This window comes from Canis lupus, chromosome X, assembly GCF_003254725.2.
Source record: "Canis lupus dingo isolate Sandy chromosome X, ASM325472v2, whole genome shotgun sequence".
NCBI classification, from domain to species: Eukaryota; Metazoa; Chordata; class Mammalia; order Carnivora; family Canidae; genus Canis; species Canis lupus.
Window position 1 is genome coordinate 82,569,481 of NC_064281.1, and position 18,759 is coordinate 82,588,239.

The window sequence follows — 18,759 nt, forward strand, 5'->3', positions numbered from 1 at the left end:
TATATATATATATATATATATATATTTGTATATGGGGAGGGAGAGAGAAACATTTGAGAATAAGTTGCAACTATCATGCTTTTTTAGCACTAAATACTTCTGTGCATGAGATTTCCTAAGAGTAGGGATGCCTGGGTGGCTCAGTGGTTGAGGGTCTGCCTTTGGCTCAGGTCATGATCCCAGGGTCCTGAGATCAAGTCCTGCATTAGGCTCCCTGCAGGGAGCCTGCTTCTCCTTCTGCCTGTGTCTCTGCCTCTCTCTGTGTGTCTCTCATAAATAAATAAATAAAATCTTTTTAAAAATTTTCCTAAAATTAAAGATATTCTTTTATACAATAAAAGCACAGTTATCAACTTCAGGAAATTGAACATCAATATAAACTTTTATTTATACTTTATATACTATAATTATATCAGTTGACCTAGTAATTGTCCCTTATTGCATTGTTTTCCTCTAAAATAGACCAAATTATACATTGCATCTAACGGTCATATCACTCTATGCTCTCTCAATCTGAAACAGTTGCTAAACTATTTTTCTAAATTTCATGATCTTTACATTGTTGAAGGACTGTATCCCCTTCCTATTTTTTTTATTTTATTTTAGTTTTTTAAAGATAGATTTATTTATTTATTTATTTATTTATTTATTTATTTATTTGAATGGGGAGGGGCAGAAGGAAAGCGAAAATCCCAAGCCGACTGTGCTGAGCATGAAGCCTGATGCAGGGCTCGATCTCACAACCCTGACATTATGAACTGACCCCGAAATTAAGAGTTGGGCGCTTAAAAGACTGAGTCTCACAGGCCCCCCCCCCCCCCCAGTTTTTAAAACAGAATATTCCTTCTTTTGTCTGCTATTTCTTCATTCTAGTTATGCATCCCCAGCTGGAATACTACATGAGTGATGTTGTGTCCTCCATCAGACATTTAGGCCCACAATGTTCATCTCTTCCTCATTGGTGATCTTAATTTTGATCATTCCAGCAAGTTATCTGGTTTCTCCACTGCGTGGTTACTACTTTCCCCTTGTAACTAATAAGCAAAACTATGGAAAGACACATTAAGATCATGCAAATATACTGCTCCTCATCAAAATTTCCCTGTATATTTAATATCTATTTATTTTCCTCAACCAAACAATGTAGTGGTTGAATATAGTGAATAGTGGCAAATGATGAGTTTTCTACCTCTAACCCTAATTCCACATTTACCAGTCAGCCCTTTGATAGGCGAAGCCTCCCTTCTATTCCATGTATTGTCTGTTTATTATTAGTATGGACTCATAAATTCTCTTTTTTATAATTTTGTAAACTATCATTGTTTATTCCACTGCTCAGATTATCCTGGATTTGGAAACTTCTTCAAGCTGGATCCTAACATGCCCTGATTTTTTTAGCCATTTCTTACATGTTGTAATAATATGTTCCGGGTTTGCCCCTTTTACACTCCTACTAATAAAGTTTCATTGTCCCATACTTATTCTTCCTCTAGGTACATTCTAGACTTAATCTCAACTGTTCTTCTTCCCATAGTTTTCCTGGCCCTCAAACCCAAGTAATAGGCCCTGCTATATTTTTTGCTAAGTCTTGCAGACTTTATCATTTCTGCACATGTGATTTTAACTGAAGCATTTATCACCTCAGTGCTACACTAAAAATAGTGTCTTTGTTCATGATAGTAAAGTAATGGATGCCATTTATTAAGTATATACTATATAGCCAATCAGTTTTCTAAGTACTTAATAGCAGCCATCTCACTTAATCCTCACCAAAAAAGCCATGAAGTAGATACTATTAATCTCTCTATGTTAGAGGTGAGAAAACTATGAAAGAGGTTAAATGATCAACTCAAGGTCACACAAGCTAGTAAGGGGCAAAATTGGGATTTGAATCCTAGAAGTATGACCCTAGAGCAAGTGCTACAGATGAATATAAATACTTATAACCTCACTCCCTCCTCCAATTTTTTTTTTCTAAAATTAATGATTTTGTTTTCTCAGGGTAATCCTGGCCGGCCAGGTCTCAATGGAATGAAAGGAGATCCTGGTCTCCCTGGTGTTCCAGGATTTCCAGGTATTTGAAGGAATGTTTTGAAGTTCCCCTTTTATATTAAACTCCTTTGGGATAAGATACCCATTTTCTGATTTGACTGGGTAAATGCTATGACTTTGTTGCTTTGCTGTGCCATTGTATGCATCTTCTTTGCAGGTATGAAGGGACCCAGTGGAGTACCAGGTTCAGCTGGCCCTGAGGGGGATCCAGGACTTGTTGGCCCACCAGGTAAGACTTATTCTAGGAGTTAGTTATAACTGATACTTAAGCACATTGAAGAACTTGAAAGTTTGCATTAGGCCTGAACTCAACTTTTAGAGTCTCAATCCCCAATAACTGAAAGGAAGTAGGCAAAACTCTTCCTCTATTTACTTAAGTCTTAACCTCTCGCTTTTGTTAAGAAAATTTTGAGTCCAGATCTTTTAAGTTTAATATAGATGCAGGACCAACAAGAATGCTTCATTAAGATTTTTATTAGCTTTTATACTAACTTTCCCATATTCAGTTGAACAGATTACAAGAGCAAGTCGTTTTTAATTGAAAATATTTTTAATATGAAAATAGTTCTTTTTGCTGGACACTTATAGAAGTGTCCTATAAACTGAAATAGGACATCTACTAAATTCCCTTACTACTTCAGTGGGACACTTGACAAGCACAACAAACAGTAACTAAGAATGATTTTAGAATCAGAATGGAGGAGATCCCTGGGTGGCTCAGCAGTTTAGCGCCTGCTTTTGGTCCAGGGTGTGATTCTGGGGTCCCTGGATCGAGTCCCACATCAGGTTCCCTGCATTGGGCCTGCTTCTCCCTCTGCCTGTGTCTCTGCCTCTCTCTCTCTCACTGTGTGCCTATCATAAATAAATAAAAATTAAAAAAAAGAAAATAGGGACAATAGGCCTAATTTTTCCATTGACAGTAAAGAAATTCTTTATTTCTTTTAGTCTTCTGGGTGAGATGATGGCTTTCCCTAACAGATTTCCCAACATTTCAATGCATGTAATTTGTTTCTTTTGCACCAATTTTTATTTCGACCTTAGGACACTTTGGCATCCATTCCTTCTGGCCTTTGTCTTTCTTTCCTTCCAATTTGTATGTTTTGCATCTTAGGTCCCCCTGGACTACCTGGTCCTTCAGGACAGAGTATTATAATCAAAGGAGATGTTGGTCCACCAGGGATCCCAGGCCAGCCTGGATTAAAAGGTCTACCAGGACTACCAGGACCTCAGGGCTTACCAGGTACATTTGCAGATCATCTTTCCAAGCCTTATCTGAGAACATTTCCCTAGTTCTCCTTTTACTTGTCATAGTTTTTCTCTGAGAAGAGGAGTCTCAACAACTAGTAGAATACCAGACCACCACAGATCCCATTTCCTTTTTTCTTGAAAATGTTAATTTTCTCATGCTCTAATTTCCTTTATGCCCAGTCAAATTTCTTCTAGCTAGTTCCTCTGGCTGTTCTAATTTGAATGGTTAGGTTAATGTTATTAAAAACTTTATAATGAAATTAACATGCATTTCAGATCTTGTACTTTCTCTATCCCAACCACCAGAAGGATAGAAAGCTAATTTGGTGGGCCATCAACTCCTCACTATGATGCCCCATGATTTTTTTTTTTTACCATCTTAACCATTTTATTTATTGAAGTTCAACTCGCCAACATATAGTATAACACCCAGTGCTCATCCCGTCAAATGCCCCCCTCAGTGCCCATCACCCAATCACCCCATCCCCCCGCCCGCCTCCCCTTCCACTACCCTTTGTTCATTTCCCAGAGTTAGGAGTCTCTCATGTTTTGTCACCCTCTCTAATTTTCCCCACTCTAATTTTACACATGTTTAAATGTACAGTTCAGTGGCATTAGCTGCATCCACATTGTTATGCAACCGTCATCACCACCCACTTATGTAAATCATCTTGTGAACCGACACTCTGTACCCATCAAACAGTAACTTCCCTCTTCCTGTTCTCCCAGCTCCTGCTAGCCACCATTCTATTCTATGTCTCTGAGTTTGACTACTCTAGGCATCTCATGTAAGTGGAATCATATAGTATTGGTTTTTTTTAAATTGGAGTTCAATTTGCCAACATATAGCATATCACCCAGTGCTCATCCCATCAAGTACCCCATGATTTTTAAACTAACTCTTGTCTAGTGGGCCATTTGACTCTATGCTTGTAGCCAATTTTGATGATACAAGAAAGATAGAAACTAACTTCAGTCTTTCTTGCTTACTAAGTGATTGGTTGTTAGTCTTTCCATAAACTAAGTGTACCAGGCAGTAACAACCTTACCTATGGGGAGAAAGATAACAAAAGTTGGGTTTTGCTCTCCTGTTTAATTCTGAGGCAAAGAGAACACAACTGTTATATTAGGGGAATCTCCACAGAGACAAACTGATTGTCTAAAACTAAAAGTAAATTTTTGTCCCAGGCTTAGGCTGTTCCTTTGTGTGCCTGGATTAAAGACAAGACCAGACTATGAATTTAGTGACAGTCAAGGACCTTAAATTTCCTAGATTTGTCTAGATATGGAATTATCATACCCATATTTGAAGTCCCTTTTTTTTTTCCTGTAGGTCCAATTGGCCCTCCAGGAGATCCAGGACGCAACGGACTCCCTGGCTTTGATGGCGCTGGAGGGCGCAAAGGAGACCCAGGTCTGCCAGGCCAGCCAGGTAAGACAAGTGAAACACTGCTGTTGATAGTAGTCTCAAGTCTGAGAGAGCACTTTTTAAAGTGCTCCCCGTTAGAACCTTGAGAGTCAGAGTGGCATCTTATGCTGAGATGACAAATTGATATTCAGGTTTTTAGTTCATTCATTAATAGGTGTTCCTGATAATATTGAATCTGATATCCAGTAGATTTCCAATATGTTCTCAAACTACTTACAAAAAGAATCTGAATCACCTTGCAATAAAAAATACAGGCAGAGAAGCTTAATAGACATTTTTCCAAAGAAGACATACAGATGGCAACAGACACATGAAAAGATGTTCAAAATCACTAATTGTCAGGGAAATGCAATCAAAACAACAAGATATCACCTTATGCCCATCAGAATGACTAGAATCAAAAAGACAAGAAATAGTAAGTATTGGCAAGGACGTGGAGAAAAAGGAGCCCTTATGCACTGTTGATGATAATGCAAACCACTGTGGAAAACAGTATAGAGATTCCTCAAAACATTAAAAATAGAATTACCGTATGATCCAGTAATTCCATTAGTGGATATTTACCCAAAGAAAACAAAACACTAATTCAAAAAGATGTACCCACCACTTTGTTTATTGTAGCATCATTTACAATAGCCAAGATATGGAAGATACACACACATATGCACACACACAGGAATATTACTCAGCCATAAAAAATAAATGAGATCTTGTCATTTACAACAACATGGAGGGACCTAAAGGGTATAATACTAAGTGAAATGTCAGAGAGAGAAAGATAAATACCATATGAGTTCACTCATATGTGAAATTTAAGAAACAAATGAACAAACAAAGGAAAAAAGAGACAAACAAAAAAACCAGCCTCTTAAATACAGAGAACAAACTGGTGGGTGCCAGAGGGGGGAGGTGGGCCGTGGGTGAGTGAAATAGAAAAAGGGGATTAACAGTGCTAATTATCATAATGAGTACTAAGCAATGTATAGGATTGTTGAATCACTATATTGTATACCTAAAACAAATATAACACTTTGTTAACTATACTTCAATAAAAAAATTAAAATAAAAAAAACACTGAAGATTGCTAAAACAAAAAATCATTACCTTAGTAGATTTTTAATACGTATTAGCAACTCTAGACAATATAAATATAACTAAATAATATAAACATAAAGAATATCTATTGGCAAAAAATATCAGTGGCAGTAAGGCAAAGTGATAATACCTATGGCCTTCCTGGAACCAATATTGCCATTTTATTAACCGTATATCAGGGAAGAAACAAGTTAGTGTCATCTTCATCACATATGGGCATTGCTGTGGAGTTTCCCCAAAATGAAAATGCATATACACAGTGGTAAAAGGCCCATACATAAAGAGAATTTTAAAATAAGTTCAAATCAGTAAGTTAAACAGAGAAAGGGAACAAGTGGTAAATTGAAAATAGACATTTTGAAAAGGCTGCTTTAGTAGTGCCCTGCCTATTCTCTAAACAAAAAGGTATGCCTGAGAATAATTCCTCAGACAGATTCAAAGGAAATGTTTTTCAGCACTGAAACTGGCAGACTGATGGCAACCACACCCTTCCTTTTTTGCTGATGAACAAAACAGACTGAAATTTTGTCATGGGGTTTGGACTCCTTTAGTAGAGCAAGAGACTAGATAACACCCAGACTTCCCAAATAAGAATCACTTCTTCCCATCTAATGTTCCATCGCCCAGTACTCATTTAGTACCTAATATTGTCAACCAATTCCATTAGGAAAAATATGTATTTAAATCTCTTTGAGGGCAGGGACCATATTTAATTTATCTCCACATCCATATCTGACAGTACCTTAATAGGCACTCTATAAATATTGACTATATTAACGAATCAAATGAGGTCATACTGTATTATCAGTAGCCATAATAGTGGATCAGAGTTTACTTAAATTTCATATACTGACGATTCCATGGAAATAGGTACCCGTGGTTTGGATGGTCCCCCTGGACCAGATGGAATGCAAGGTCCTCCAGGTCCTCCAGGAACTTCCTCTATTGCCCATGGATTCCTCATCACACGTCACAGCCAGACAACAGATGCACCACAATGCCCACATGGAACTGTCCAGATTTATGAAGGCTTTTCTCTCTTATATGTCCAAGGAAATAAAAGAGCTCACGGTCAAGACTTGGGTGAGATAATTGGCATTTTTTTTTACTGTGCATTTTGTTTTGTTTTGAAAATCCTGTTGGATTCTGGAGTAGCCTTGGACAAAGTGTATCTCTCTAATTCTTTTGGGGCTTGAAAATTGAAGACCATGTCAAGGGCAGCTAAATGTATTCACTGTAAGTTTTACATAAATTATAACTTTTCTTTAAATGCCTTAGTTATCTAGTATGAGGTACAATTCTTGGCCTAAAGCAGCACATTTTGGGAAGGGCCACATGTACTTTTTTAGCTTAATTAAAAAGGAAATAGAGTCCCTGGGCTCTCTACAGTATAACAGTGGCTTAAATAGGCAGTGTTTATTCATTGGACATAGTTTTTTCTTCTCTGATACTAGTCTTCATCAAGTTAAAAGTTCTGAAGACAATCTTGCTTTTCTAAACTAATGAAAGTAAAGTCATTTCTTAATTATGCTAGTTTATAGTTCCTAAATTAAGTGTTTTACCTTTGTAAAGTATTATCAGAGTAGATTAAAGCCATACAAAAACACCATACTTCTATATAAAATACACTTCAAGGGCAGCGTGGGTGGCTCAGCGATTTAGCGCCACCTTTGGCCCATGGCATGGTCCTGGGGACCCGGGATCAAGTCCCACATCCAGCTTCCTGGTGGAGCATGCTTCTCCCTCTGGCTGTGTTGTGTCTCTGCCTCTCTGTGTCTCTCATGAATAAATAAATAAAATCATAAATAAATAAATAAATAAATAAATAAATAAATAAATAAATAAATAAAATACACTTCATGTAATTGTGTTCCCAGGCATTTTTTCATTTTTTCTGTACTGTGGTGGATAGATTGGTTGATGGGATGAGGCTGGACTGGATGACTCTCAAGACCTCTTTCAATCCTCAACATTTCTTTTTGTGGAATTTTGACTTTGGATTTCAAACCCTTTTATTTGACCTGTGGCTGCCAATTTGGGGGATCATTATCCCCTTTGTCTCTATAGAGACATTTAAGAAGATAGTCTGGGCTTCCAGTTTCTCACAGGTCAGGTCATTTTATGAAGCCAAATAAAGTAGGAGTTTGCCCAGTAACTTTCTTCTCCCACTTCTACTTTTCTTTGTCTCCTTTTCATCTTTCCTCTACTATTTTTCCTTACTTTGTTTACTTTCTTTATGTAACATCTTCTTTTTCTAATTTTATAATTGACAAATCTTCACTGTGAAAATATTCTTATCTTTTACATAAATCTCTCTAGTCTTCTTCCCATAAAATTGTTCTCCTTTTAGGCCATTCTCTTTTCACTATCAGAGTCTTAACTTATACCTATAATCAAGCTTGTAAACTTTAAATCCCTGACCTATGAAGTCAGGGAACCATTGGAAATTTTTGAGCACCGTGAAATTTAAAAATGCAATTAAAAGAGATAGTGGAATCTGCTATCCAATACATTACCGTAGCTTTCAAAATGCGTGTCTTTGATCAAACAAGGGCTGTCGTGCTATGTATTCAGACTTGAAGGCTACAAACTGGCCCTGACTAAGGTACAGTATAAGCCTCAGACATAGGAAAGCCATGATATATATAGGGCCTAAGATCCCAAGGGTAATCCCAGATTGCAATCGCTTCTATGGCTCCCACAGGGGTCAAGTTGAAGAGAGCTTGATGGCTAAGCAAAAAATGGAGACAGCTATAGCTTTAATGTTATTAAGGAAACAATCACATGATCCAATAAATACAGTCTGTGTTGGATTAGTGAAGGGATTATGGTGTGTAAAAAAGAAGGTGGAGGTCACAGATGCAATACTAAAACCGTTCTGTATAGGAGCAAAAAAAAATACTAAGAATCATTAGTCTATTAAAGCCTTATAATTTTAGAATATAGGAAGCGTTGAGAATTCATGAGATTTTTCTTCAAAATTTTCTCTGAAAATTCAGAATTCTGCATCATTGTGGGTAGCCTAAAGCACAGATGCAACCAAACTCCTCTGTCCTCATCATTGTGGGCCTTCCTTTTATGTACGTCTTCCTTTTCTTTTCTTTCCAAAACCAGGGCTATTTCCAGCCTTGTCCTCAATTAGCATTGATGTGAGTTTTATTTTTAAATTACTTTATAAATAAAAAGCACGTTGATTTCCATTCTAATTTGATTTTCACAACTACGATCAAGAAAAATATAGGACAAGTATTGTTTTCTTATATTTCATACACAAAAAAAAAACTGGCTAAGAGCTTAAATGACTAATTCAAACCCACACACTCAATGATGGAGATAACTGAATTCAACACCTACCAATGCTAAACCCATCTGTTTTCAATTATGCCAATTTGTCATTCATGCTCACATGACCTTGAGTTAGTAACCTCTCTCTGATCCAATTTTTTTCCTCCGAAAAAAATTAATTAGGCTAAATCAGTGATTTTCAACCTGGGGATCTTCTGAAAAGATTCCTAGACCCATCCCAAACCTATTTTATAAAAATTTCCAATGATTAGGATGATCCACTAGGTTTAAGAATTGTTGATCTTTTTTCAGTCATCTTCAGTCTGAGATAACTGTATCCCTTTGGATACATGAGGAATTTCCAAGAACTACACAGGCATAATTTCAAAGGAATCAATTTTCAAATACTCAACTTTCATATATACTTTCTCCTGGAGTTGAACTGCCTGTGTATATGCTTTGAATAATCCCATTTCCCACATCCCTTTTCACTATCACCCATCTCCCACTTTATGAAAGAATCATCCTATCACATATTGTCTTGAAGTGTGAAAACCTCTGGAGGACAAAATCAAAGGGACAACTCAAAATAATGGTCTCGTTAAAGCCTCCATTAACTGAGGCTCTATAATTCACTTTGGATCCATCTCATTAGAAAATGCATTTCCAACAAAAGTTTACTTTTTTGTTTAGTAATTATCAAAAATTATCATATCTGTATTTTTATAAATTCTCAATGTAATGATGGCAATGCACAAAAATCTTCAATACATAAAGTCTTATAATCATAGAAAGTTTTTTTTAATTTATTTTTTATTGGTGTTCAATTTACTAACATACAGAATAACCCCCAGTGCCCGTCACCCATTCACTCCCACCCCCCGCCCTCCTCCCCTTCTACCACCCCTAGTTCGTTTCCCAGAGTTAGCAGTCTTTACGTTCTGTCTCCCTTTCTGATATTTCCCACTCATTTCTTCTCCCTTCCCTTATATTCCCTTTCACTATTATTTATAGTTTTTTAAAGTTATTTTACATTTTTGTTTAAGAGAAATATGATAGGACAATCAATAAAAACCAAAAAATAAAAACACGATTAAGATCAAACTGTGTGGGCAGCCCAGGTGGCTCAGTGGCTTAGTGCCACCTTCAGTCCCGGGTGTGGTCCTGGAGACCCGGGATCGAGTTCCACGTCAGGCTCCCTGCATGGAATGGAGCCTGCTTCTCCCTCTGCCTGTGTCTGTGCCTCTCTCTGTGTGTGTCTCTCATGAATAAATAAATAAAATTTTTAAAAAAGATCAAACTGCGTGAAAGAAGTAGAATGGACATATAATTTCCAGATGCAAAAGAAGCATTGAATGACTGAATTTATGTACTTTTAAAAATGTTTATTGTTAGGTTTCAAATCATTATGTTAGATATATTTAAAAGACAGAGAAAAAGTTTGTTTTTAAATATAAATATTCACAAAACACTAGACATGATAGCTGGTAACATTTGAAACATGATTTGCAAAGTCCCAAGCTCCAGTATCACAAGGTGGATTATATATAGAAAGGTAGCTTTGGACCCAAGAGACAATAACAAATATCTTAATAACTGGCATAGTATCAATTTGAAATTCTGATTAAAAAATATATCTAAACTGAAAAAAGTGTGAGAGGGTGCACCGTTTTTCATTATTCTTTGGTGAGTAAATGAGAATAAAAGGTCTGATCACTGGTAATGATAACCCCTATTGCCCTTATCAGTTCTGAAATTCATTGTCCTTGCATCTTTCCTTTCTCTCTTATTCTTTTTACTTTTTTTTAAGATTTTTTTAAAAATTTTTATTTATTTATGATAGTCACACAGAGAGAGAGAGAGGCAGAGACACAGGCAGAGGGAGAAGCAGGCTCCATGCACCGGGAGCCCGACGTGGGATTCGATCCCGGGTCTCCAGGATCGCGCCCTGGGCCAAAGGCAGGCGCCGAACCGCTGCGCCACCCAGGGATCCCTCTTTTTACTTTTATTATTCATCTCTAAACCTGTTCATGGTTGCTGTTCATATTGGTCAGCACTACAGTTGTCCCTAGGCTTAAAGAGATTGCAAAAATAAATAAGATACATACTGGAGATGTCTTCAAAGAAGAGAGAGTTGCCTGGAGAAGAAGTACTAATAAGATATTATAGGAACTCTGGGGCAGCCCTGATGGTGCAGCGGTTTAGCACCGCCTGCAGCCTAGGACGTGATCCTGGGGACCCTAAATCGAATCCTGCGTTGGGCTCTCTGCATGGGGCCTGCTTCTCCCTCTGCCTGTGTCTCTGCCTCTCTCTCTCTCTCTCTCTCTCTCTCTGTGTCTCTATGAATAAATAAAAATTAAAAAATTAAAAAAGACCTTTAAAAAATATTATAGGAACTCTGTGTGTGTTCTTCACTTGTTCACAATAAATTGCTCAAAACATTCTCCATAAGACACCATTGTTTATAAGTGCATCACCAGTGTAAAAACTGTAGAAAAATATATAATGAACTACAACAATAAATGTCTACATAAATTATATGCTATATCCTGATTTTAGAAATGTTAAAGATGTAAGTAAACATGCATCTTATAGTTAAAGAACTGAATTATATTTATTGTCTAAGAAATGTAGACAAGTTTCTCCTTGAAAGGTTGTTAGGGTTTCAAAAGAAATTAAAGTATCATCATAGTACAGTCCTTCATCTTTTTCTCCCCAATTCTTCCTAGGGACGGCTGGCAGTTGCCTTCGTCGCTTCAGTACCATGCCTTTCATGTTCTGCAACATCAACAATGTTTGCAACTTTGCTTCAAGAAATGATTATTCTTACTGGCTGTCTACCCCAGAGCCCATGCCAATGAGCATGGAGCCCCTGAAGGGCCAGAGCATCCAGCCATTCATTAGTCGGTGAGACATTGGTGTAGCTTTGACTTTGACCAATTCCCAATTAATTTAGCTAGTCAGAAATGAGCCTAAAGCTAATAATTCGATCATATTCTTCCCACATTAGGTCGAACAGAGGTGCCTTTATACTATTCAATTAGGTATTTAGTTTAAGCCATATTAATTGGAGATTTGCTTTTGACCAGACCCTATGATAGACATAGTATAGTATAGTATACAAAGAAATCAGACTAATCATTAAGCAAATATATGTACATTAATCTAATATCTAGCAGGCTTGGCCAAGTGTTACAATAGATCTAATAAAACGTTATGAAAGCATAAGGAAAACAATGTTTAATTTTAACTGGATAAATCTGGGATGACTATATGGAAGAAATGTATTTTGACCTGGTTAGTACTTAAAGGATGGGAAGAACTTGAGACACAGGTAGTTATAAGGGGGGAGGGCGTGGGAATGGGTAGAAGATTGCTGTGTCTAGAATGTAGTTTGTAAAGGTTCCATAGGAAGAAGAGAGTAAAAAATTAACTTGGACTCAGATGGTAGAAGGCTTTCAGCATCAGGTTTTATTTTGGAATTAATCTGGTATTAATGGGGAGCCATGAAGAGTGTTTGAGCTACATTTAGGGAAAAATTACAGAGCCATCCATATGTAACATGGATTACAGAGGAGATAGTCCTAACATAGAGAGACCAGTTAAACTGAAGGTTTTGCTGTAGTCCTGGTAGGAATGGATTGGAACTGTCAGTGGGGAACATGTATCATTTTAATAGAATAGGATTTGGCAGTGGATCAGTTATGGGATGGAAGAAGTGATAGCTGACGTTCAAAGCATGAGTAACTAGCAGGAGGGTGGTACCATTAATAGAGACTTCCTAGAGTTTTGCCACATTAGAACCCTAGCTTAATTCAGTCTCCTAGGCTTATTAGATACTGCCATTTTCATTCTGATCATGGACCAATTGATTTAAGAGTCCACTAACCACAAAGGATGAATCATTAGTCTAGTTTCTTTGACATTGAATATAATGGTTAAGCCTAGTTCAACTTCTCTCAGTAACAAATTCATGGTGCCCTTTTTTAATACATTTGCCCAGATTTGGGAGGAATTTATTTTTTGTGATTTTTGTCAGTCCCAACACTTGGGAGTAAAGGGTCCTATTTCCTGTTTTGTAGATAAACTTCACCAAATTTATTCAGTCATAAGTCAGAAGGTCCCTTCATAATATTTATTAAAGATATGGTAGACTTGGCTATGTTTATTTTATTGAAGGTTTACTTGATTTTATAGATTTAAGCCACATCTCTACGTGCCTGGGTAGCTGCCCAGCATTCTGGAAATGCTGTATTTCTCTAGATATGGCCAAATGGTTAATAAATATCCTTTGGACCAAAAATAATGGGTGGGAATTGAGAAAATACTGTTTCTTATCTTTTCCAGTTCACCAGACACTGTTCTTACCACAGTTTTCAGCATTACTAAATGTCTACCATACAGTTGGGCACTTTGACAGCAAGTAGTATGTGCAATACATGAAGCCAAACTCTTACAGCAATTATGGCATTGACTATAGCAAGTATGAATACAAATTTAAGGAAGAATGGAAAATGAAAATGGTATAGCAGTGATATACTATATACTATAGTATAGTTTCTTGAAAAAAGCCTACAGTTTTTGTTTATAACTTTATTAAGTAGATTGGGAGACAGGGCTTATAAAAAAGCAATTCTTGAAGTGCATTTTTCTTCTGCTTTTGTGAGCATAGATGACACCTTAATGGGCTTCTATACCAGGAAGGCTTTGACAGAAGAGAAACTGCTAGTTCCCACATACTCACTGTGTAGATTGTGTTCCCCTCCCTTTCCCTTACCAGATGTGCAGTATGCGAAGCTCCAGCTGTGGTGATTGCAGTTCACAGTCAGACCATCCAGATTCCCCATTGTCCTCACGGATGGGATTCTCTCTGGATTGGCTATTCCTTCATGATGGTATGAAATACTCTTCCTTATCTTTGTCACCATAGCTGACTGTCCATCATATTGTATATCTTACCCAAGACAAGGAATCCCTGTCATTTGCCCAGTACGAAGCTTGAACATCAATTAGCTTCTGTCCAGATATTGAGTTCCCCTTCACATATTTTCTGGAATATATTTACATAATCTGTCTGTTACTTCTGTTGAATACCCTTGATGTGGAGACTTTTCTCTTACCTCTTGCCCTAGTTCCTTCACTGGATTTGAATTTTTGGGCAAATTTAGGACATATCGTTGGGTATTCACGAAGGTTCTAGTGGCACATTTTCTCTTATCTTTTCTAGCACACGAGCGCAGGAGCAGAGGGCTCAGGTCAAGCCCTGGCCTCCCCTGGTTCCTGCTTGGAAGAGTTTCGTTCAGCTCCTTTCATTGAATGTCATGGGCGGGGTACCTGCAACTACTATGCCAACTCCTACAGCTTTTGGCTAGCAACTGTAGATGTGTCAGATATGTTCAGGTAAGGTACTTATGGCTTTTTTTTTTTTTTGGTACTAATGGCTTTAGTTCAGTTTAGATCCTAAGCTTCCTTCAGAGGTGCTAGGGAAGAGAGAAGCAATTCATGGATGATTTATACCCAACAAATGTTAAAGACTTAGTTGACTGTGTTTTGTTTTTTGTTTTTTTGTTTTTGCTTGTTCTTTTCATATACCTGACTCAAGACAGAAAAACACCCGGCTAATGTTAGGTATGTGTGCTTTTAGATGGTTTGGTTGTAGTAATCCTTCAGTAGCTAAACAGACAAAGCAAGAAAAGGTTATGTGATCTGCTCAACAATAAGTGAGCTGTTCAACTAGACTGAGGCCACGCCAGGAAGTAAAGATCAAAGCTGTGATCTGTGATCCCTGACCAAGTCCAGTGATCTCTTCTCCCAGGACCTTTTCTTTTCTTTTCTTTTCTTTTCTTTGCTTTCTTCTTTTCTTTTCTTTTCTTTTCTTTTCTTTTTTTTCTTTTCTTTTCTTTCTTTTCTTTTCTTTCTTCTTTCTTTTCTTTTCTTTTCCTTTCCTTTCCTTTCTTTTATTTTTCCTTTTCTTCTTTCTTTCTTTCTTTCTTTCTTTCTTTCTTTCTTTCTTTCTTTCTTTTTTTGAGAGAGACAGCGTGAGCAGGGAGGGGAGAGGAGGAGCAGGAGAGGCAAGAGAGGGAGAGAGAGAATCTTAGGTATGTTCCATGCCCAGCATGTAGCCCATTGTGAGGCTCAGTCTCAGGATCCTGAGATCATGACTTGAGCCAAAATCAAGAGTTGAATGCTTAACCAACTGAGCCACCAAGGCATCCCTTTCCCAAGATGTTTTCAATGCTTTCATCCAAGTGTTTGAGTGAGTAAGATCACATACAGTATATGTACTTCAGGATAATTCAATCTATTGGATTTTTTCTGGTTTAAATTAATTTTTATATATTGCTTCTTTTGAGTTACCCTTACTCGATATTTTTCTTAACAATTATTTTTTTGCACTTTGTATGCATATGTTTTATAATTTATTCATTATCAGTTGCCCAGATGTCCCTCATTCTAGGACTGTTATAAAAATGTGTAAGAAATAAAGAGGGAGAGGCAGATAAAGGTAATAGTGGTAGAGGGAAGAGTCAGAAAAATAAATATGACCAGTAATGGCTCTTTGGCCATACCAGTTACTGCACTAGATCACATTGATCAAAAGTTAATCATTAAGTCATAGGAGAGCTACTTAAGCACAAAAAGAATGTTTGGTTGTGAATTTGAACCATAATAGAATTGAAATACCAGAAAAGGCTAATTTGATCATCTTGTTTCTTATTTCCCAGCAAACCTCAGTCAGAAACACTGAAAGCAGGAGACTTGAGGACACGTATTAGCCGATGTCAAGTGTGCATGAAGAGGACATAACATTTTGAAGAACCTTGCGTGTTTTTAAATGTGATATATATATATATATATATATATATATATATATATATATATATTTCCCAGGATGCAACGTCTCACTCTTCCCAACTTTTACCACTGCTGCCACCAATGGTGCTACTATATATGACCAAGAGAACATGCTGACTAGTAACCATGAAGATTCGGATGTACCTCAACAATGTGCCAGAGCAAGGTCTCTATTATTTTTTTATGAGTGAAATAAGAAAACGAATTTACTTTTTGGGTCCAGAATGACTTTCCCCAAGGATTATAAGATGAAGATGACATATTTTGCCCAGTGACTAAAACAGCACATTAAAAATTCAATTAAGAGAAGAATCATACTGAGTAAAATAAAAGACTGCAGTTTGGGGGAAGAATTATTTTTCATGGTGCTACTAATCCCACTGTATCCCAGGATTTTAATATAAAAGTGTTAAGCTTATTTTTCTTTGTAAGTAAAGAATGTGTATATTGTGTAAACAGACTTTTAGCTCAAAATGTTGTCATTTAGATGTGATCTGACGTGAATCACCCTTTACAGACAACGTAGGCAAACCTAGAATACAGACAAGATTTTGTATCCATGTTTATCAAAGTGAAAGAACTTCTATTCTTACATCAAGTTACTACTGAAAGTAAATTTATTTTGCATTCCATCCCCTAAGTTCTTATTTGACTTTTAAAAAATAGGTCATTTTAGTCACTTTAATGAGAATTTTAATGTTCATGTTAACATACCAAATTATAATATCTAATAGAACAATTTCTCTTTTGCTGTATTCTTCAAGATTCTTAATACCAGATGCCCTCCCTTTTTAATGTTTATTACATCTTGTTTTTGCTCATCCCTAGGCAAAGTCCTCCCAAATAATTTTGAGAAACAAAAATATGCAAAAAATGATGATTTATCCCCTGTGCTTCTTCTGTAAGAATTATTCTCCTTTGATCTCTGCTTGTACAAGGACTGGGAAGACAATTCTTGGTTAGTCTTCTCTCCTCAGTTACAAAGCCAATCGATGTTTCTTCCTTTTTTTTTATTTTAAATATTTTATTACAAATAGTCATAGAATACCTTATTTCCCTAGTTGTCCTCTTTTCACTTAATGTTTAACTCACCAATATCAATTTAATTAAAGATATCCTATGTTGTAAGTATGGATTGTTGTGTATCTCTTACGACTATGTGTAAAAATCTGCTCATTTACAGGTAGACTATATATCTGCACATCAACAAGTAGTCCTTTCTCAGAGAATCATTTAGAGCAGTTCCAAAGAGATTTCTGCAGACTTTGATCACTCTCATAGCTGATAGAAGATATAGAGTAATGTAAACTTTTTCTAATAAACAAAACAACCTATTGGAAAGTACTTTTGAGATAATAAATTTATTAACACTATTGTGTTGATGGCTGAGAAAGGAAGCAGAACTACTTTCTGTTTAGGGAAAAATTCATTAATAATGTTTAAAGCAGATTAGTGAGTTAATATTCCTAATGATTAAGACTGAATACATGTAGCTCTCTAGTTGAGAACTTGCTAAAAATAAGAGGCATTAAAAGCCTCTATAATAAAATTTGTATTTCAATTAAACTATGAAACAACCAAAATAATTTTGAGCATTTTAGACTATAATATGAACCCATGCAAAAGCTAAAGCTTAGAGTCTTTAGTTGTAGAAGTTAGATTCTAAACAATGATAATTTCTTAATAATACTGTTGATTTCAAAGCTAGCCAAGTGCAAATTCTAGCTTTATTTTTCCATATAGCCACATGAGTGAAAACACTAATGGGTAATCATAAATGAAATCACTATATGACATCACATAGGTTTTTCTACATGGTGTACACTTGAAGGTTGTTCCTTGAGTTACAGTCACAAGCACTAATTTCAGAGATTTTGCTGTTTGTAGCTTTCCTTCTCATTTTTATCTGGTTGAAAACCTTGCCTCAGAAAGAACCTAACATTTTAATAGTTGCATATGCAGCTAGTCCATGTGTTTCTTAGCCAGCCCCCCCACTCCCAGCCATCACCAGTCCTGATTTGTTGTTTAAAGTACACGAATTCAATCCATTCCAGGGCCTTAATGTTGTTGACCCTCCCTTGCCACTGAATGGTCAAAGATTATTCTAGATGTAACTAGATGTAACTGCTCTCGTAGTTACCTGTAGAGAGTTTTGTAGTCATACATGCTTAATGGTTTTCCCACAGAAGCAGGCAATGAATGAGCTGTTCTTACTAAATCAGACACAAGTAGTTACTGCATCAACAAACCAAGTGATACATATATTTTTGGTGTCACACTCTGAGCTTTCAAAGAGGTTTTACTGGACACTCTGTTATTTTACAGTGTATTTTCTTATTTGGCCAAATTTAAAGAATGCTTTCTATTTCTTCTGGTGTCCGTGAAGTTCTTTGCCTCATTTGGCATGGTTAATTGAAAACTCACTGGTTATACCAAGCTATCATAAAGTTTATTCATGTGTTAATCACAAGAGGGCACTATTGCCTATAAAAATAAATAAGCATGTGTCATGATTTGTTGAACTCATTGTTGATCGTTGATGGTGAAGTTGTCTGAAGCTCTGCCTCCAGATTCCTTCTTTAAAGCTTCATGTACTCCAAACTCGGGGAAATGAACTAGGGGAGGAGGGCAGGGGGTGGGGGTGAATGGGTGACGGGCACTGAGGGGGGCACTTGACAGGATGAGCACTGGGTATTATTCTGTATGTTGGTAAATTGAACACCAATAAAAATTTAATTTATTAAAAAAAACAAAAACAATAAAGTTCATGTATTCTTTCTTCCTCATAAAGATCA

At 36.6% G+C, this 18,759-nt stretch overlaps 1 protein-coding gene across 3 annotated transcripts in view; it reads left to right on the forward strand.

Moving 5' to 3' along the window:
* The window catches only part of COL4A5 (collagen type IV alpha 5 chain), a 266,238-nt gene extending 249,146 nt beyond the window's left edge, over positions 1 to 17,092 (forward strand). For 2 of the 3 annotated variants that reach the window (XM_049107518.1, XM_049107517.1), the window contains 9 exons: positions 2,002 to 2,074; positions 2,210 to 2,281; positions 3,164 to 3,292; positions 4,634 to 4,732; positions 6,695 to 6,907; positions 11,839 to 12,016; positions 13,890 to 14,004; positions 14,337 to 14,509; positions 14,712 to 14,829. In XM_049107518.1, the coding sequence (XP_048963475.1) occupies positions 2,002 to 2,074; positions 2,210 to 2,281; positions 3,164 to 3,292; positions 4,634 to 4,732; positions 6,695 to 6,907; positions 11,839 to 12,016; positions 13,890 to 14,004; positions 14,337 to 14,509; positions 14,712 to 14,814 (1,155 nt within the window). In that variant the 3' untranslated portion in view covers positions 14,815 to 14,829. Of the gene's footprint in view, positions 1 to 2,001; positions 2,075 to 2,209; positions 2,282 to 3,163; positions 3,293 to 4,633; positions 4,733 to 6,694; positions 6,908 to 11,838; positions 12,017 to 13,889; positions 14,005 to 14,336; positions 14,510 to 14,711; positions 14,830 to 15,834 lie in introns of those variants that run through there. The other variant, XM_025431466.3, reaches the window with a different exon arrangement.
* Positions 17,093 to 18,759: the final 1,667 nt, after the last annotated feature.